A 21779-nucleotide genomic window follows, 5' to 3' on the forward strand; every position below is an offset into this window, starting at 1 on the left:
AATTCTTTCGCTGGCAGAAATGATGTCCTTCAGAAGATGCTGGCTGTTTGCAGTTGATCTACAAAACCTGCAGTCTGGTTTTGGAGAGGATAGTTAAATGGCTGGCCAAAACATGTGGTAGGAATACACCCGGCATCCAACCCGTATCGGTTTTATGAAACTAAGTTCAATTGTCAAACGTCAGTCGGTCGTTCCAACCACCCTAGTTGGAAGTAAACCAATGAAAGCAAGAACATCGCCAGTTGAATTTGCTTTCGTAATATTAAAGCATATCTATAGGATGCATCTCCGTTGCCACCTGGACTTTAGATCCTTGACTGTTCTTAAGACCAGAGTGCAGATTCGCTGCAGAAGCGGGAAGATCTTATTGATTACATAAAAAAATTCAGCTTGAGCTTGATTGTGCCCCAACGGGGTCTCTCGTATCCAACTGCTAATTTGGTAATTTCAAGCGACATTTTAACCGTTCCATTTCAAATATTCCATGACTGATCGAATTTTTACCAAACTCATTTTATTGCAGTATGCATACTGTTCATGCGTTCAACGGTCGTCGCAGACTTTTTGCTACTGTTGGCAGCGCAAAACCCGGTCAGGCTACGAAACTTGTTCTATCTGGCGGTCGATTCGAATCTGTTTGCAGACGATGTCGTGAACGTGTGGGAAGACATTGTTACCAGGACCCCTACACTGACTGATGTCATAAAAAACAATCTACGGGTATTGATTCCGCATCCACAGCAGGTGCCAGTTAAACTTCGTGATCGTGGAGTGAGTACTTTGTCACCTTATCCCAGATGCCGTGTCATATGTCATTTATTGACAAACTTCATAAGTGTGTCACCATCCTTTTAACAATAAACCAGGGCAAAGATGGGTGCACAGGACCAGTCTACCTACTAGAGTGGTCCTTTGTCCGGGCTCTCAGCTTATGTCGTTTGAAACTATTCACCTGAGTTGTCATCAGTTAATTTCTATCCCAAATCGATGCCTACAACAATGAATGAAACTAGCTTTGTCAGATAAACTACACTGAGGACGGAACCAGGTGGATTAGTACGATTTTGCCCAACGACCCCAATAAAACTTAATAAGACATCAGTTCAATCTCATTCAGCCCGAGTAAGTAAAAAAAAGTAGGCAAAACAGATGGAACTCTGAGTAAACATGGAATACCTTACGTCTTGCATGGTTAACCCTGTAATTTATCGTTTATCACAATACGTTATGGGAAACTGAATTTTTTAATGTTGGCGTTCCTTTCGGAAACCAGCTGTCGGCAAAACCTACTACTGTACAATCAAGGAGGACAGTGACTACGAAGTTGATAGTCTCCGAGATACTAACTCTATTTTGGGTAATACAGTCCGTACACCGGACGGAAATCAACAGAATGAATTTCTGTCGGGTGATAACTTATAGGGTTTGGTTAACTGTTGGGACATACTTCGAAAGAACAACTAAATGGGAACTCTACTGAGAGTATTTCAGTAAATAACGAAGAGATAACAGTCATTTTGATTGCTTATACGTTTGGGGCAGTTTTTGGTCCATATGTATCTTAGACTATCTTCCTAACATGCTAGTTTTGGTAGCGTTTTTCAGACAATTTAGACTGCAGAAGGAAGCCTCCAGTATTCCGGATACAATGAAAGAAACATAATTCTGCTAGAAAGTTATTATCTCCCTTGAGGAGATTGTTCGATGGAACTATTTTTCCTACAGACTATGCTAATCCTACAAGTAATATGACTTTTGTTTGCTGGGGGTCACTTTCTTATTTTAGAGGATCGCGTTAGGTTTCTTACTAAGTGAAAAACACTGGATCATAGATTGACTGCTCCAAATTCCAAAACGACAATGACTTCCGTCACTATGAGGCTTGCAACATGGATTTCTAAGACCGGGGGACGGAACGAAAACTCGCAAAATTTAGATATGATTGCTTCCTCGACAGCTGTAGTTTCCATCTTCAATTAATTAGGATGTTATTTATAGCCACAGGACAATTTGCTACCCTCGCTGGTATGTTGGTATCAGAAGCATAGATTTGAGTTTTCCGATACAAAATGAAAGCGGAGAGGCCTGGCACTTGATGGTGTCTCTATCGTCGTTGCTTGTGCTATCTTCCTCATTCTTGGTGCAGTAAACATTCTGAGATTGGTACCGGTCCTCAAACTGGGATACGGTAATTTTTTATGACTGTCATCCTACCTATGGACGCTCTATGGTTAAAAAGCTCTTGATAGACTGTGACAAAGTGCAAACTTATTTTGTCAATAAATCTCTATAGCACAAACCTACAGGATTTTCCGTTTCGTCCGCGTACACAGCTTTACGATGTTTATTAATGAAGATAACATGATGCAGGTTGTTCCAGGGTTTTTGATTATACAGGATTGCTAGCAGTGATTGTGTGTTATCCATGACAGTAATGACCATACAGCCTCTAAACTCTGATAGAAATTGCTTGTAATTGTAGCTCTTGTTAAGACAGAATTGGTAACACTGAGAATTGTTCTCTTCTGTCCATTCAAACTCCGATAGCCAGGCTCGAATCCATGCGTCAGGCATCCAGCTGTTCCTGGATTAGTAATTATTCACTTTCGTTTAAGAGTGATCAATACCTCAAGAATAGTGTGGGTTGATACACTTCCCAACCAATACTGGCGGAAGCTCACCGCCAAGCTTGATGTCCACAAAAAGCAGCGCAACGCGTCGTCTACAGGCTTTTTGACCCCTTGCGCGCGCTCCGGCGACGTTTTGGTTCCGCGACGACAGATTACGATGGCATGCGTCGGTTTCGTCGGCAAAGAATGCTTTAGAACTGCATAACAGCACTAGCAGTGCGTCTAAAATGCCAGTACATCTTCTGTGGTATGGAACTTTGCCGCCTGTAGAATCATCATATCAAAAATGTGTAAATCGGTTGCCTATCTTGAGTATCTGATCTCCGAAACAGCTTCTCTCAACACCCACTACAGTCTCCAGAGTCACTGAAGTCGTTTACTCTCACAAAAGCAGCCGTTTGAACTGTCTCGACACCTCACTCATGAGTCATGAAAGCTGCTGGTTGAAGGTCTGGTCGGGGTTTTCTTACTTCATTCATTTCGCACTCACTCAGCAGACAGGCCAACAGAATAAGAGGCTTTGTTCAACACTCTTTGGCTTTTGGGTGTTTTTCCTAAATTTTCCTTTTATATGCTGTCACAGTCAGTACGGCGGAGAGCTATGTTGCTTTTGGCGAGTTTGTTTTCCTCAAAAATTCCACAGTCTCCAAAACTGTGAATCTGTGAACCGCTGGGTCGTGTATATCACACAACGATAAGAATGCTTCGGAGGATGCTGTCTACGCGATTGGCGGGGAGATGTGAAGTAAATTGTTGTCCTTAGTTTGCGCACTTTTAAGCAATTCAACCAGCATCTTGTGGTTGCAATGTGTACGTTGGCAGTCAAAGTGAGCTATAACTGGTTAATGCAAAACCACTTGCAGCAGGGCATACGGAGGATTGCGGCCGAGTGCGACCATTCTGTTAAACTTTGTGAGCTCTACATGCAAAGAATAATTTCCGTGTTATCAAGTTACTGAAGAACTAGCGTAGACGGTCATAGTAGCGGGGTGATAGTCCGATTAAATAGGGTGATTGGGCTTGAAAACTCAACTATAAAAGCTAGTTCTGCATTCAGTAAACACGCATGCGCAAAGTACGTGTAGGGCGGTGTCCTGTAGAAAACTGGTTTTAGCTTAGCCGCAAAATCAGCAAATGAAAAAGAGTAGGCTTTTCTATCTTTTGCACTTGTTCTAACTGCAGCAAGTCTGTGGATAATTTTATAGGGTTTTTGTTCAGAGACCAAAAAATGGCCCATATGTGAGCACCAGCACTAGCAGATCACTGCTAATCGCAGCCCGGACATACTGGCTGCGTGATCAGTTGACAACTTCATGCTAACTTTTGATGGCAACATAAAAATAAGTAGAGTGGTGTGGCAGTTTTTATTTCTAATTAACCGGTCCAGGGTTGTGACTTGAAGAGTACATCAGTAGTGACTTAGCTCAGACCCTGTTCTGGAAATGAAATCACATACACCCGGCTTGGAAATCCACAGAGATATTCTGTTAGTGAGACCCTGGGAGTGCGGGATCAAATGTTTCAAATGACTCATGGAGTAGAGCCTCTTCCGGTTGGTATTCGGTACGGTGATGGCCTTGTTCTTCTTCATCGACTTTATTCAAAATATTGAAAGGAACAGTTGATTTAGTTGCATTTTGTCCCTTCAAAAAATGAAATTCTGCCGCCAGGAAGATCACAATTTACTTGGCTCGGTCTGTATAATTCAAAGTGATGACGTGATTGGTCGGTGCCTTTCGTGTTGACTGCGACTGTTATGCTTGTCGGCACTCACCCTAGTGATGATTACTGAACTGGCCTGAGTTCCTTGATTTAACTTTGAATGTCCATTTCATCCCAAAATACACTAACAAAACTAACCTGAAGAAAGGATTCTCCTGTTACTGTTGCGTGCATTCTATTCATGCAGTCCCGATGATTTCTGGTCAGTTGTGCTTACCATCAGTGTGCTGTCAGTTTACCCGACACGCTATACTTCAAATGAGGTGGTGAAATGTGGTTTAGGAGATTGACATTGCCGCACATGTTCGACGGTTCCAACATGGTACTACTGGGTGAGTGTACAGAAAAACACTCACATGTATAGTAAATTTACAAATGCTCTTTCTATGTGCAGGTCAGCTGTTCACTCAGAAGGTTGAACTCGAATTCTTGCTTGACGCCTCACACCAAGCAATAGAAGTTAATCGGCAGCGTAACATCCATGTCGGACTTTAAACAAGGGCAAGGCCTACTGCGTGCCGGCAAGCTGATATTCAATGCGAAGTTGCACAGACCGACTGAGTGCGGCTCACGTGGTGACACTGTTGGGCCGAAAGGACAGGATAGGTTCTGCCTTTGATGATAAAAGCATTTGTCGGATGATATGACAAACGGCTTCTTTTGTTTTTGCTACTTTAGAGAAAGCTCTAATCTCCAAAATCCTTCACCCGGTTCCCTTTCTAGGGTAGTCTGCGGTATCAATTCTGAGTTTCTATATCTACATTTTCCGTTCATTCTGCTGCTTCCAAAATTTCAATGCCGAAAGTATCCCTAAAAAGATATAGCATTTGTGATTTTACAAAGGAACACGCAAAATAACAAGTGGAGAAACAATAATAATATGCGAGTTAAAAACCAACGGCCGCATAATTCAACGAATTGGTTTTTGCATCATCGCTTGCTACTTCGAATAAACCAAGTCTCCTGTGCTGTAGTGATCTGGCCCATATGCTCCGAGGCCTGGTGTTATGGAGTGAAGTGCCACAGAATACAAGTGGCGGTCAAAGTTTTAGGCAATTAAAGATATTATATCATAGTCTGTCAGAAAAGTGATATGTGTTCGTATGCTATTCATTCATCCCTCATCTTTTGTAAACTCTTACATTGCTACATGAATACAAATATCTCACCACAATTCCAAATTCAGAAATCAACTCCCATAGCGCACAGGCGATATCTGGCGCTCAATTTGGTTGTTGGTTTCGTCTTGAAAACTGCAATACTCCGAGCCAAGATGGATGAACATAGTACAAACGCCGGTTTCTTTGCCGCTTTGGACGGAGCCACCTTGCGTATCCAAGTGACAGATTCCATCAAAGTGATGATGGCCTTTGACAGTAACTCACACTTGGCAAGTGCAGCAATCGACTACACTTTGGCACATTTATCTAATTCTTCGACGACTGATGCCTGGGAGTTCGAGTCAAGCCTTGTCATTTCTTGGCCAGGTCCACTGCTTCCACCGCCAATAGAACTGGTTGCTGCACAGTCTAATGGAGCTGATTCCTCGAATCCGTCGACAACTTGCAAACCAGGTTCGTGTGTAGTAAACAATTTCACCGGTTTTAATAACCTTACTCCGAAAGGTTGCTATCGTTTTCTGCAGATGTACATTTACCTGCGGAAGGATCGGTAGAATCTCAGTAGAATCTCCTGTTCATTATAGTTTTCAACTGAATTATCTTAATACAAACTGGCCAGGTTTCAAAGGACTGATAATCAGGGCACTAACATATTCCCTTTCCTATATTATCTGGTCAAAACTCCTGAAGAGCCCAATCACCTCCTTTTGTGACGCGCCAGGTGGGGGTTTTGTAGTACCTACCTTGTACATGAGGACCGAATTAAACGTGCAGGCAAACACGTTTGCAAATTAAAATGACGGAACTAAAAGACTTAGTCCGAACCTCAGCAGAGTTTCCAATTAGTAAGGGAAAAGGAAGGAAGGAGAAGGAATTTTTTCTTCGTGTTAGTATATTTTCCGTCCAAATGACTGAGGGGTTCGTTTCACGAGGCCAGATGGAAGGAGCTTTTTCTGGGAGTTTTCAGATTTTGGGAGCATGTGACGAAACTTTCATTTGTACCGCACTACTTGAATTTTCTTCTCGTTCAACTGATAAACAGAAACTGTCACGGCCTCTTCATACAGACCATTTGTGTTGGCGTCCAGGGACTGTCAAGTAAACTTAAATTATCTAATTTGCAAAGCGGTTGTACGTCCCCCAGGCCACGCGTGATGGCCTGGTAATCAGCACAACCACAGTAACACATTCAGCGAAGTCTCGGCACATCCTTACTTCGTTCTGAAAATAGTGTACACTTCGTGCAAAGTAGATTTGCTTGTCAACAAGATGGGACATGATTACCTTGGGATTCATAGTTTTCTAGTTGTGTAGACTTGACTGCCTACCTCGAATTGAGGTGCAATACCACCGAGGCAGCGCTGTAAATCATAGCGAAGTATATTCAATTTGTGGCACAGTTTCCAAAATAGTAAGGTTGTGTGGAAAATGGATTTAACTGCCGTGGATAATAAGGGAGGCAGTAGCAAATATAAAAGTATAAATGAATGTAAAATTGCCAATGTATTCTTTGTGATCAAGGGCAAGTATCGAAAACGTCAAGACATTCAATATTCCTCACCATTAAATCAAGACATTAGGCTTGACGATCAAAGATCTCCTGATCTGTCGAAAACAAAACAAAACCTCAGCTGAGAAAAACTGATATTCTGTGGACAAAGCATCGTATAAACACAGGCCATTCCATTATTTTTGTGTGCTGAACGGGATTCTGATATAGAGAACACGGTAAGAAGTCATCAGAGATGCCTAATAAGTTTATGTCAGTCCTGATACTGCTCTGCATTGTTTATACTCTCAGAAATTCTTAAAGTTAAGTGAGATTCGATAAGAACCTTCAAACCCACGCTTCCAGACTCCTGCAATTGTTCAGAGCCAGACGACAAACAGACGAGTATCGGATTTATATTAAAGATGTTTTTTTCCAAGGACGAATAGTTCTTCAATAAACTTTTTATTTGTATGAATTCTGCAATGACGTGTGCACACTCGCCTTACTTCATGGAACGATTTAACAATGGTTTATTTAAACGGTCATCAAAGTAGATCACCAAAAGGTGATTTTCCGAATTTGGTTCATAATTAAACTTGGTTCAGTGTGACCAGATTCTCCATAGGCAAACCGGACGTAACTCTGTGCTTGATTGTCGTTACTCCCTTCGGCGAGAGCAGGAGAGCTTAGTTTTTCTTGTAGTTGTTGAAAGAATCTTCATTTTCGAACTAAGACAAACTTTCTATCAACGTAGGCAAATTTTTATTGCTAACTCGGTATGGGTCGTAAAACGCCTAGTGGGCCAAAAAAATGACCCTCCAGTTTTGTACTCTGCATAATTCAATTATTGTCTGACGCTATGCAGCTGCTGTTTTTCCCCTTCTAGATAACGGAATCGTGATGGCTCTGATATTTATGTCCATCATCACGGCTGGGGTCGTGTTTGCCCTGATCGCATTCTTTCTATCACGGTAAATATTCGAATGTTGACAGCTTTCCATAGATCATTCTGTAACTTGTCTGATATATGTACCATTCCCCTAGGACCTTTGTCAACAGTTTTAAACTTTTTCATTACTCTCAAACCATGCATACTAATAAGCACATCGTAAAGAAGTCACTTCGTTTAGAACATAAGGTAGACGGAAACTCGGAGACTACGCCCAACTGATGAGCCCCAAGAATAGCAAAACCGATGGTGGGCTGGCGAACGTTTTTCAACTACCCCACACTTTGTTTACTTTGCAGTGAGGCGCGAGTGAATTTAATGCGCCGGAACTAGGTGTTGAATTTGGATGGTGAAGAATTCTGATATGTGGTCTCCAAAGGGATTTTAAGGAGTCTAAGAATTGTGGGTCGTTCGTTTACATTGAGTGCCGTTAGTCATACAGTTAATGCAACAAATGGGACTGTCCGGTATCATAACTGTCATTATGGCAGACCACCCTCTGTGGTCGCCAGTTCAGTGTGATACATTTGTTTTGTAATCACTGGGATTTTAACTGTTGGTGTATAATCCATTTGGATGGCTGTAGGGGAAGTGAATCTAACCAGTGTTCGTCTAGTAAGGCTGGAAAAATTGGATGAAAAATTCAACCATATTCTAGGAAAACGGTTATTTATTCTCTCGTTTGATTAGTACATCAGGCACAAACAACCATTTTACTAACTGTATAATCACCTTCTCTTGTAGCGGACATTTTGCTTTTAACCTTTGATAAAAATATCAAATCAGCATTGTAGGTCGAACATTGAGGACTACTTGTAAATGTTCATCACTCCGCTAGATTATGCAAGATATTTCACAAAGGCTGTCTCCCAAAAAGGGTGGTTTCATGAAAAGTCAACAACACTGAACCCATTCTGGAGAATGTCGTCAAACCTGAAAAAAATTAATTACGTATGCTACCCTTCAACAGGTTACTCGTTCACAAATGCATAATTGCCACAGCAAACAGAGATATATGTACAAAAATGGTACGGCGTGAAACTTCGAATGGACAAAAATTACTCAGACCAAAACAGTCAGATTCCCAAAGGTTTTTCTTTACAGAGGTTTTTTTATTCTGTCCAAACACGGAAAATTTGTGTAAAGTTTTTTTATGAATGCACTTTCGATAACAAGTACCCATGCTATTAAGTTTTTGACTAATCATTTTATATCCATTAAATTAACTTCACTCACCAGCTGGTACCGTCGAAGAAAGATGTATCGAGAGGGTCCCAACAAACTTATTCTTTATCCGGATGATTTAATCTTTGTGAAAACAGCCAGAGAGCCCCGACCGACAGCTCCAGTGAGTGAAGGATTGTTTGCCTCGACTATATTATTATCCCGTTATGTTGTTTCTGAAAATCTCCCAATCCCACCATATGAACAGCATAGGAATCTGTGGTTAACATGTCACTTCCCAGCTCGTTCCTTCAGGATGTCGTCAAACTTGTTACAAATTGAACATGTTCCCACTAGTTTACACGCTTGGCAAGATGAATATTTTGGTGGCATCAACGCGCGGTGTCCAACACACGTCCAGGTAAGAAACCCTATCCATAGTCACACCACTCTCGCTTGAACGGTCGTGTTCTTGTTCTGGCGTAATCATTCCGGTGAGCCCACACGAAAGGAAAGCACTGTACTCGAGTTTCGCTCTTTTTGGAGCTCATCAGCAGTGAATATCCAATGGCCGTCCCGGGATTTGAACCCCGGACATCTGACACGCGAGGCGAGCGTGTAACCGCTACTCTACCAACACACTCTGGAGGTATCTGAATTTTCACGTCTGAACAGGCGAACGTGTTCGCACTTGAGCGGCGTGATTGGTGTGCCCAACTCAACGAACGACGACCCAGTAACTGTCCTGGTTGTGACGATCGATTGACCCGCCAGTCAGGACTTCCCACTCAAGTAGCGTGGCACACTCTTGAAACCCACTGAGCAGCATTTTTGGTTGCAATTTTGGGGTTTTGCGGGATAGGTATTTTGTTGACAGGTTGATATAATTAGGGTTCCTTTGCCAACTGAAATGCCTTCTAACCAAAGAAAAGAAGCTAAGTTAAGTGCAAGATTACTGGAAACCTAGGTGCTTTCTATTTTGAATTGGAAAAGGGTCAACTTGCTTTTAGAGAACATGGCGGACTAACACCATCGTCACTCTGATTTCACACTTTGGTAATCATATTTGTTTGTATGAATGGTTAACTGTCTCAAACAAGCTGCCATTAAGGCCTTGAATGTTCTCCAGAAAAAAGCAAATGAGCATATCTGCGGCTGTTCTAAATGGGAAAGCCTTCAGGAAATTATTGTACTCATTCATACTTCTTTACTTGTAGATATTTTCAGTGAGTTGGGTATTCTAAACTATATGGAGAAGCTTGGATTTAACCAGCTAATCATCTGGCTAGTAAGAAACAGTCTGAAGGCCTTAGCAGAATACTTATTCTCCCACAAAAGACTTGACAATCACCATGACGTGGGCCTGAAGTTTAGTCCTGCGGTTATCATAACTAGATAGTTGAACAACGCCCAGCTTTCGAAACTTTTGTGACAATCGGTGGATCTATTGTTGGACAACTTTTCGCTTTTGACACAAAAGCTTCGTCAGGCCGATTGACTAGGTTCCGAGGTTGGTGGAGATTTAAGGCGGGAGGAGAACCAATCAGCTAAGTCAAGCTGAGGGATTTTAGTCTGTTAGAGTGGTTGAACAAGTGTTGGGTCGGTGGGGAAACCTACATGTGTTTGGGTCCAGCCTAGGGTCTAGTTCTTCTGGTTCGGTTCATTTGATGGTCCCTCTTGAACGTCGTTTGAACCTTCTGTCCGTCTGTGTGGGTGAGCTGGGGCTAAGATAGTTGTGTAAGAGGGATGCTGTGACCTTTGTTCGGGCTGGGATTTCCAACCCCCACTCCCCGGTTTTTTCCAATGATCCTACGTGGATTGACAGCACACTGTCACGTGTCGACTCGGCTTATCTAAGACAGCTTTCCATACGCTCGCCAGCTCCACACCCTCGATTCTATTCACGCTGTGATGCTTAGTAATTTCCACCGCCTCAGCTATCAGCTACTGTGTGAATCGCAGTCCGCGTTTGGCATTCTTCTGCATTCCTTGGTGGGTTGTTAATCCTTCTTTTATGCTCACTAATTCTGGTGTGCAATTCCCTGGCAGTTTGTCCTATATAAACCTTAGCATAATCGTTTCAGTTAGTTTTATACATACAGTCCTTAGTCCTTCCAACCGGCAAGAGATCCTTCAATTGCACCAAAACTGAGCGTAGCGTTTTTCCCTTCTGAAAAGCTACTCGAATGTTGGCTAAGTTCAACAATCTTCGAATAACCTCCGATGTTCCTGCTTTACATGGAATGACTGCTGTGCCAATCCATTCTTTACTGGGTCTAGATACTGGAGCCAATATCTTTCCTAGTTGACGCTTAATCAAACTCACTGGGTATCCTATTTCTTGAAGTTTGTTGGCAATCTCGATTTGAGCTGCCGTTCGGTCGATCACTTCTGTGCACAGCGCTCTGACTCGATGAAACATCGATGAGACAATAGCGTACACGGACTTTGGGTATGCTGATGAATAGCCTAAGACGGTTCCCGTGTCTGTTGGTTTCTGGTAGATAGTCGTTTTCAATTGCCCACCAATCTTATGTGCTATGCAGTCCAGAAAGGGTAATATGCCCGAGATGGACTCTATTTCCATGCTAAACTTAATGTGGGGGTTTAAACTATTGAGATAATCGTGGAAGCTGTTCACTTTATCTCGTTTGATTACAACAAACGTGTCGTCAACATAACGTCAAAAAAACTTTGGGCGGACAATGATATCCGGCCAAAGCTCTTTGTTCGTAGTCCTCCATGTAAATTTTAGCTAAAACTGGGGATATTTGAGATCCCATTGCAAGACCCTGTTCTTGTGAGTAAACAGTTGTGTCAAAAACAAACTGATCAAGATTCAAGCACACTCTTACACCCTCAAATATTTCACCCACCGAGAGCTGTGTCCGTCCCCCGATTGTCGTGTCTGCCAGTAACAACCCCTTAGTTACCTCCAGAGCACCTGTCCTAGGGATGTTTGTGTACATTGAGGTTACGTCAAAACTCATGAGGACTTAGTCCATTTCCGAAGGAAGCCCTGCGACCTTGCTGGCAAAGTCGTACGAATTCCTAAGGAAGGTGCTTGATTTCCCCGTGAGCGGTTTTAGTATACCCGCTAAGAATCTGGCCAGTTCATGCGGCGGCGAGCCTATACCAATGTCCCGATGGCCTTATCGGGACATCTAAACTTGTGAATTTTTGGCAATCCGTAGAGTCGCGGTTGAATCGCACTGTTATGGATATAACGGATACCTACCAATTACCTTGCCCTAAGTGGTCTATTACAGATCTTAAATATCTCCCGACTTTTTCACGTGGTTGAACACCCAATTTTGTTTTGTTGGGACTCAGCAGAAAAGTGTAGACTGGCCTTACACCCAGCTATTGTTTAAGAGCTCAGGATAGTTGCTCAAAGAACTACATGGCTGATAGTCATTTTATATAGCTGTTACAAACAGCACGAAACCGCTGACCAGATGGTCGTCCCACATGTTTCCGCTCATCCATAAAATTCAGGTCCTTTTCTGTAGCCTGAGAAGCGGATATATTTTACTATTACTGTCTCCTTTGTTCCCATATTCTATTTAAAAACCCAAACACAGAGTAATCCCGACTTGCGTTTTCCGACTTTGAGCACTGAGCTGAAGCCTAATGCGAGCATTCCTAGTCGAAATGGACTCCAGGTGGAGGATCCCAGCAAATCTCTGGCATCAGTGATCAGTGGAGACGGAATAAGTGACACAAATGCTGCTCGGTACAACGTAAGTTTTAGCCTTTTAGCAACTGAAATGTTGCAATGGCTTTAGGTCATGTAATTCCCCTTATTCATGCCCCTGAGTGAATTAGCCTTCAGTTAACCAAATGGTTTTTGCGTGTTAACGGTGGCTAAAGCACTGAACGCCCGAGTATGCTAGTGCGGAGCCGGGTGTGTCAATACAGCTGGGCCTTGAATTCCGACGTAATCGCGAAGGAAAGCTCGCGAAAGCCTGTTGAAAGCCACAGGCCACTTTGAAAATATGATGACATTGCAAGGAGCAATATTACCGGACTAAACAAGGAGGTTCCGGTTGTAACGGACAACATGGGACAGCTAAAAGGCGGATCGAATGGCAACAAACAATCAGTGAATTTAAAACATCGGTAGAATGAATTATCCTTTTATCGTGACTAGTAGACACACAATGCTGATCAAACGAACAAAAATGTGCAGTTACACACAGTTTACTCAGTTACTGAGGCCAATTGTGAAGCTGCTCGGCTTTCGACAAATGAAGCAAAGGTGATACTCAAAGCATCTTGGATAAATATCTTCGAATTAGATGAACAATCGATCCAAATATATTCCAGGGATTTATTGTTACAGCCTGCTTGCTTGGAGATGGCATTCTTCAAGGTTTGTGAAAACCTCGAATGTGATGTAGCTGTGAGCTTACCCGTGCTCGAAACGGAAAAGTAAATTGACAGAATATATTCCGATAGCCACACATTTGTTTGTGAAGTTTTTAGGTACTAATATCTTCTCTTGCACAGAAATACCCGGGAAGATTTTATGGAGCAAACCAGCAAGTCAGGGAGTCGATGCTGTTCGTCGACGCCCAAAAGTTTATTCAGTTATGCTCATTTATCGCGGACTATGTTATGCAAGCGTCATTTGGAAGGCAATTGAGGGGATAAGGTACAGAAACTCAGTATAGCACCTCAATTAATTATTTTTACAGGTGGTATGCAAAACGATGTTTTGATTCCCACTTATGGCCACAAATTTAGTTTGCATTTTGTCATCATGAATACTATTCACACTAACCTGCGAGTAGCTTCAACTGGCAGTTTAGCTTTCCTGGATATTACCAGGATTCAAAGTCCGAACAAGACCGAACAAAGGGCGGTCCATCATGAAGTCATATGCAGTGGCCACTGTCTTAAATTTCAGTTGATGTCCCATCATTTATAAGTGGGAGCATGAAGAAACGACTTCCGATTGGAAGAGAGTTAGGTATATCAAACCAGCTTCTTGGAAAATACACTTTTAAACAAGTCAATTCGTTTATGTCTACTCCCCATAGTTTCAAAACAGGCACAGCCTTTCATGAAATCACACTGTTCCCTAAAAAGAGGTTTACTCTGTCGAGTGCAACAACCGGCTTATATCAGCAGTGAAGTGTAAAATGCTACCAGAGATAGTATGTTTCAGAGTGAACCCAAAGGTTCTTTTCACTACTCTGCCGCAGTCTCCATGTGTCGCTTCGCTTGAATTTGCAGTGAAACTTGCATAGATTGGAAGGATTGGCTCCGTTCTCTGAGCACTATCTAGGACACTACTGAGTAGCCCGCAACATAAGGGTTCAGTATCAGTCACACGTGCCTTGGGTTCATCATCAAGCTTTATCCCTGAAGCAGGTCTTGTATATTATCTTTCTAGATGGTATAATGCTGTCGTTACCCCAAATACTGTTAATCAGAGTACAACAGGTAATGGGGTGCCCACAAAATGTATTGGGTCACTCCGTAGCTCTCCTTATCCTCTCTTCATGAGAAAAAATGTAACATTCAATGCGTGATATACGTTGTTTTACCATATACCCCCAAATATAGGGCATTCTATATTAGTAAAAATTGAAAGGTGCCTTCTGTTTTTGGTTCTACGCTGGATGTGAAAAAAACTAGACATGTAAAAACTAACAAACTTTGTACTTTGAGCAACATCTGGTGAGTAAAGAAATTAAGGAAACTCAGGTTCAAAGAGCGCTATAGGTTTAGTTCACCTTTTTGTTCCCAGCCTAAGATCATTGCCAGGTAAGTTTTAGAGAATAAAATGTATTTCTTGTTCATGGGACTCCTCATTTGGGTCTCCTGTTAACACTGAAGTACTTTGCGGTCGACTGCATTTCATCACTTGCGTGAATTTCGGTTTACAAGTATAACTTAAGAATGATGGAACCTGAGTTCTGTGTCCAGCTCATGGGCCTCAAGTAGCGCGGAACCGGTAGTGAATTTTTGAAGAGTTCTCAGCACAACTATAAATAGGATGTCTTATCAAGCATAATTTCACAAAGCGATTAGACCGTTCGTGATCCATTGTAATTACGGAATTAACTGTGGCCGGAAGATCATAGGCAAGTTGTTCGTCTAACCGAATCGTTCTTAGCGTGTTCTGGAGTTGAACCAAGCTATGCAGTTGAAGTAGGTGACAAATAAGTCGCTGAAGCATGAATCAGCGATTCTTTGTTGCGTATAGTGATCATAAACGAGGACACAGAAACTAAAACCCAGCTGAAACGGTGAGAGGCAGCCAAGGTTTCTTTGTCAGGTCAAAGAACAGCCTGGCGAGCATCGTTGGGACTGTGTGTGTGGGGTGGAAGCCATCAGTAGGTTGACAGCGTGAATGGTTTGAACATGCGTGATAGTGGGAATAGGTTTGACTGACAACAGATGATATGGTGTAGGCCCACACAATCGAAAGTTCATCGCGGTGTAGAATACATAGCTCTAGAATCACAGGGAGTTGCCAAATGTGACAGTAGGGTCTCACTTTATGTAGCTTTCAATGGCTGTTGATACAAACATGTGCGCTTAGCGTTTTCAACCATATAGCATCTGGGATTCTCACATCTGAACCGCACAGTATTTCGGAGTTGAAATTTTTAATAAAGTGGATTCTAACAATAAACAGAAGTCTAGTTTTGCCTTCCGAGAATTTCCCCAAATACAATGTTTTATTTAAATACAGAGATAGAGTAAACAGGCACGAAATCTGTATTTGGATAGCTTAAAGTTTGATGGTGTGTAGATTTTTAAAAGTGGTTTAGGAATCATGTTCGGAAAAGTGGCTGTGAACAGACTTACTTATTTTTTAAGTTGGAATTCAAAAATTATATTTCATGGAAAACTAATGTGGGAGAAGCTTAGGGTCTTAAGTTAATTTGTCCCAACAAAGGTTCAGACTGTGGGATAGAGGCACAAAAAATGTCGACCTCCAAAATATCAAGCATTTTCTTAAGCTTCGGTCTCATCTATTTTCTCAGTCTGACAACCTTGCTCACTTTCATGTGTAGTCTGACAAGATGTACGCTTTGTGTTTTCCCAATCATCACAGTACAAAACACTACTTTGCTACATTTTCCTGTTCACGAAATACGGTTATCAATTTGGAAAACTTTTCTCTCGTTTAAGAACGGTCTTGTCTACGTAAAACGTCTCAACTTGGAGAATGCAACTTTGAAAGGAAAATTTTTGGACACGGTTCGGACACTTCGGGAGATCCGTCATGAAAACATTAATCAGATGATTGGCTGCTACGTAGATATCAGCTCAGCTTTCAATGCTGTTGATACAAACATGTGCGCTTAGCGTTTTCAACCATATAGCATCTGGGATTCTCACATCTGAACCGCACAGTATTTCGGAGTTGAAATTTTTAATAAAGTGGATTCTAACAATAAACAGAAGTCTAGTTTTGCCTTCCGAGAATTTCCCCAAATACAATGTTTTATTTAAATACAGAGATAGAGTAAACAGGCACGAAATCTGTATTTGGATAGCTTAAAGTTTGATGGTGTGTAGATTTTTAAAAGTGGTTTAGGAATCATGTTCGGAAAAGTGGCTGTGAACAGACTTACTTATTTTTTAAGTTGGAATTCAAAAATTATATTTCATGGAAAACTAATGTGGGAGAAGCTTAGGGTCTTAAGTTAATTTGTCCCAACAAAGGTTCAGACTGTGGGATAGAGGCACAAAAAATGTCGACCTCCAAAATATCAAGCATTTTCTTAAGCTTCGGTCTCATCTATTTTCTCAGTCTGACAACCTTGCTCACTTTCATGTGTAGTCTGACAAGATGTACGCTTTGTGTTTTCCCAATCATCACAGTACAAAACACTACTTTGCTACATTTTCCTGTTCACGAAATACGGTTATCAATTTGGAAAACTTTTCTCTCGTTTAAGAACGGTCTTGTCTACGTAAAACGTCTCAACTTGGAGAATGCAACTTTGAAAGGAAAATTTTTGGACACGGTTCGGACACTTCGGGAGATCCGTCATGAAAACATTAATCAGATGATTGGCTGCTACGTAGATATCAGCTCACTGTGCATTGTCTTTGAACACTGTAGCAGAGGGAGCCTACTGGTGAGTTCAGCCGCTTTGTATCCGCTCAACTTATTAGAATGATTCTTTTCCCAACCAAACGGGCTTTCATCCTTCACATTTTTCGGATATATTATTAGTCAGGAAGTTCACGGCTGTCAGGTAAAATCTGATTGCAAGTTCTCGCAGCAAGTGTTTGTACTCGTCTTTTGTTTCACCAAACTCTTTGCATAACATCAGCGATCCTGGACCGTTTTCAGTGGTCTCCTCAGTATGCGTTTTGAAACGAAACAAAACCATCACCCGACTGCTATGAATTCAGGGTATGTGTTTCATTTCATCGGTGTGCAAAAGAGCATAGCTGTCAATTTCCCAATCAACTCGACACTTCTGCATGTTACACAGTCGTCAAAGTACATCCAAACTAAAGGTGACATGATTTGCTGTGAATGGGTGGCTCGTTGATTTAAAAAACGGTCTCCAAACGTGTTCAGCTTGTTAAATTTTCGGAGGACAGCGTAATTTAGACACCAAACGTTTGCATAAATGTACGATATGAGTGCATTTTCATTCTGTTAATCTACATTTTTTCGCATGTTATACGAATTTAAAAGAATGATGAATTATTTTGGGGTAAAATATTTTGAATCAGACTGTGCCACAGTAAAATAGCGCTGATTCATTCACCGTTATTCCGTCAGCAATCCGGCTTGCATTTTTTCATCCTTTACGGCGTTCGCTAAAAATGTGCACAAACCCCAACGCCTGAACGCACGTTTATACACGGACGTAGGCACACACGTTTGTTTATTTCAATTCACCGGCCCAATGAGGAGTTTTCGCGAGGTTGGTGCGCTAGGTAATCTGTACTCACAAATCGTGCCACCCGAATCGCAGAAAAAACGCATCTGTCACCTGCTGAGATTAACCGTTTCAAACCAGTTTCTTAAGCGTCTCCTATTTAAATACGTCATAGTAAGGTGACTAAAGAACACATGATAAAGCAAAATGTATCTGTGTGGTGCTCAAAAAAGCGACATCCCAATCTCAGGCCCTGATTCACCCGACTTTGCTACCGAATGGTACTGACTTAGTTTGGGTTTTCGTACCGTGTTGAACGTGAAACTTTGGAAGCCTTACGCCACAGATGGCATTTTGTGAACACTGGATCGCTGAAGCACACCTAGCCATCAATTTGTTATCCACGATAGGTGCGTAGCTAGTGGACGAAATAGCCGACGGAAAGTTCCGAAAGCAGGTAGATCAGCTGCACATAGGGTGGAGGAATACTTCTTTTATGAGTTGTGATGCGAATGGTTTCAGTTCGGTTTATGCCGTATCCGTCTTATACCTGAGGGCCCTCCGACCTCAACTGATACGTACCACAACAAGAATACTGCCATAAGCAGGGATGAGGTCATCAATCAAAGCACACGGCAAAGAAACTGTGCAATTCCTGATCATAGCATTTTGAAAAGTTTCGAATATGAATGACTTTGTGCACCAAAAATCCACGGAGAATACGTAGTTGGCATTGTCACACCAGCTAGAGTGTGAAAAGATTCTGTTGTGCAGTGGGATGCAAACGGATGCAAACTATGCACTTACGAGCCATTTTCGGATTTTTTCATTGAATGTGGTTTACAACAGATAATATCTCTATGCCGCTGGGGTCCATTCATCCCTGTAGTTTGAAGGCATTAAATTATTTTTGCCCAAATTTATAACCTCCAGAGTCCTCCAATTAGTTCGTTGTTCAAAAATGCTGTTGTTAAGCAAGATGTTTTCATTTTAAGCCATAGCGGATAATGGGTAATAAAAAACTGTTGATTGTAATAGAAATGCATTGGTGACTTAACAAAGAATGTAGCAGAATACTTGTTATCTCAACCAAACCGTAAATAAAGAAACTTTAGGTTTCCGAGACTAACAGTTAATGTGATATTCTGTTCGATACACATGAATAATAAATTGCATAACACAGGCGGAAAATCAATTCGAAAGTTGGGACACTGGAATTCGCAAACTTTTAAAACTCCACCCCAAGTATTCATCAGTTAAAGAAGTGTCACGCAAGTTTGTTTAGTAAAAAGCCTCCTGCTACAGCTATTCGGTTGCCCCAGGTGATATTCACCACGCCCAGTAGCCATGGCGGCCAAAATTAGCGGGGTTGTCCCACTACCACTCGAAATTCTGAATAATTTTCAGCACCAGTTGATCGCAGCTACAAAACCCCTTTAAATTCATTTACGCGCAAGAGAATGATTACGTGCCCCATGAAACAAAAAATACATCTTGTTGACCGGCTAACTAAATTCGGTTGCGATTTTTATGCGACATTCCACGGACAGCAGTTTAATCTCTTGACAGCTAAGCCAATAAAACTGTTTTCAGCGATAAGAATGTTAATTGTTGTCTCCCGAACTGAAGACCAACGCCAGCCGAAGGAACTAAAATGAAGTTGGATTAAGAGCATCTCCGTTGACAAATGAAACTCAAAATTTTGCAAAATCACGATCAAATGTGCATGTGCGATTTGTTCTTTTACGACTTATGTGTCTTCAGACTGTTGGTTGATGGAGCTATATGGAAGTTTAGTTAATCTTGTTTTGTTCTAGGTTGAATACTGGGAGGCTATCTTGTAAGAACTGGCACCTACTTGCAGTAAACCAGTCAAATTGAAGTATAGAGAATTGAGAAGCAGGTTTTTAAAAGTGAACTTTGAACCAGCACGTGTGATGAAACCCTCAACTAAATGCTGGCTGATCGTGATAACTGCAGTGCCATTGTGGTACCGGTGATCCCTCCTCGTTGAACTGAAAAATCATGTATCAATTCCGTATACTAAAAGGGCTTGACTCAAGTCAGTTTCATGAACCACAAAATGCCGATTAAATAAAGGGGGAACTCGGTGGGACCAAATGCCAATTTCAGGCAGTAACTGAGTTTTTGAAGACTTCAGCTCTTGACAGATAGAGATGGACCAATATATACGGCGGCTAAAAAGAAGTGCTTATGTGATTGGTCTAAAAACGGTTTGTTGAACATAGTATCAAGAAACAATGACTACCCAGTTGGATAACCGGTAGACTCATTGGTTAATGCTTCTTGTCTACCCTATGCAGCCGTTTTAAACTGACGATTCATCATTTCAGCGTCTTAAATTCCAGTGCGAATTTCACTGGCGATGTGTTGTAACAAGTTCAATTCGGATGAAAATTTTAGTGTCAACGCATCATTCGCCGGACAAACGTCCATATCAAACAACATAACAGGATATTCAGCTGCATTCAGTTGAGTATCCAAGAGACTGTTCTTCACAAAGATGTGGAACTCGATTGTTGTATGCATCGGGAAACTGAATTCTCAAATAATTTGCATTTACCGGAGGACTCAACTGAAGCTCTCGTTTATGATATTCTTCAAGTGAATATGCTACTCAAAGGCCTTCTTATATTTCAGTTGTTATGATATTTGAGATATCGCAGTCTACTTTCAGGCTTGCTGAAAACTCCTTGAAAGTCGACGACTGTAGTCGACCTTCCTGGGGCTCAGAAGGTGGGTGCAGTCCAAGAAGTTCGATCGTTTAAAGTGAAAACATAAGCTGTCACAGACTGTGAATCATTAGGTCTTATTTGTGCAAAACCCAGCAGGACATCAGCCTTAACCGTTTACTTTTGGTCCTATTTTGCAGGCCAGAGGGATTCTAATAACTAAGCACAAGTAATACATTGCAGTATAAAAACAGTGATCCAAAATTTACGAAATATAACCACATAGACCATATTTACCATTGATCTATACCTCCATGGTCCAAGAAATCAAAGGAAAACGGGGAAATTTAGCAGTAGTTTTTGACACCAAAATAGCTGACTGTAATCGGACATAAGTGGAGGTTATAGGAAACCCTGTGTTCAAGAATCGTGTGGCAAGTCCACAGAAGCCTTCTGGCGAACCACTAGCAGGCTAAGATTGGTTGACCACAAATGCTTGATTGGTAGCTGGAATCACTTACCATAACAGTACCTGTGCGCCAATATCACTTATCCAAATGGAAGAAGCGATCCCGAAATCTGACTTAATCTTACTGTCTATTGACTAATCCACGATAATCAACCAAACATGGATGGTCGGAATGCATCTTTGTCCCAATAACTCAGAGCTACCTAAGGAGAATCAAGCAGGCAAAGCTTCGGTTTTAAGTAGCTAGTAATTAATCATAATGAAATTTTCTGTCAGGTAGTTTAATTCGACGAGAGTTCCGTATATGACTGTCCACAGTTGGGTGAAATTTTAAACTCCTTTACCGTTTACAGGACGTTATCAAAAAGGAGTCTATCACGCTTGACTGGGAATTCAAACTATCTCTTATTACTGACGTTGTGAAGGTGAGTTATTCATTGATTAAGATTGCAACTCTGTCAAGCTACTGCGGTCATCTTTTAACGTTACTTGTCCTGTTTTCCTTGAAAAGGTGTGGTAAGGTATTAAAACGTTGCATCTCCTGGATAGTAGTAAGGTGGATAGGATGGTATGGATACAGATGATTATAGATATATCGGATTTCTTCGCGCATAGACAGATACATACATACATACATACATACATACATACAAACATACATACATACATACA

At 41.6% G+C, this 21779-nt stretch overlaps 2 protein-coding genes across 2 annotated transcripts in view; both read left to right on the forward strand.

Moving 5' to 3' along the window:
• Positions 1-523: 523 nt before the first annotated feature.
• Positions 524-4845, forward strand: T265_13280 (hypothetical protein; the record flags this gene model as incomplete). Its single annotated transcript, XM_009168121.1, has 2 exons — positions 524-771; positions 4752-4845. Coding segments are annotated over 2 exons (327 nt in total), but the record flags the coding sequence as incomplete, so codon positions are not given.
• A 43-nt stretch (positions 4846-4888) lies between these two features.
• The window catches only part of T265_03564 (hypothetical protein), a gene marked incomplete at both ends in the record, with an annotated part of 37077 nt that continues 20186 nt past the window's right edge, over positions 4889-21779 (forward strand). The window contains 9 exons of the mRNA XM_009168083.1: positions 4889-4927; positions 5539-5930; positions 9154-9262; positions 9625-9696; positions 9754-9870; positions 12591-12821; positions 16231-16356; positions 17004-17186; positions 21461-21532. Coding sequence (XP_009166347.1) covers positions 4889-4927; positions 5539-5930; positions 9154-9262; positions 9625-9696; positions 9754-9870; positions 12591-12821; positions 16231-16356; positions 17004-17186; positions 21461-21532 — 1341 coding nt within the window. The remainder of the gene's footprint in view (positions 4928-5538; positions 5931-9153; positions 9263-9624; positions 9697-9753; positions 9871-12590; positions 12822-16230; positions 16357-17003; positions 17187-21460; positions 21533-21779) is intronic.

Source organism: Opisthorchis viverrini, assembly GCF_000715545.1.
Source record: "Opisthorchis viverrini unplaced genomic scaffold opera_v5_52, whole genome shotgun sequence".
Taxonomy (NCBI): domain Eukaryota; kingdom Metazoa; phylum Platyhelminthes; class Trematoda; order Opisthorchiida; family Opisthorchiidae; genus Opisthorchis; species Opisthorchis viverrini.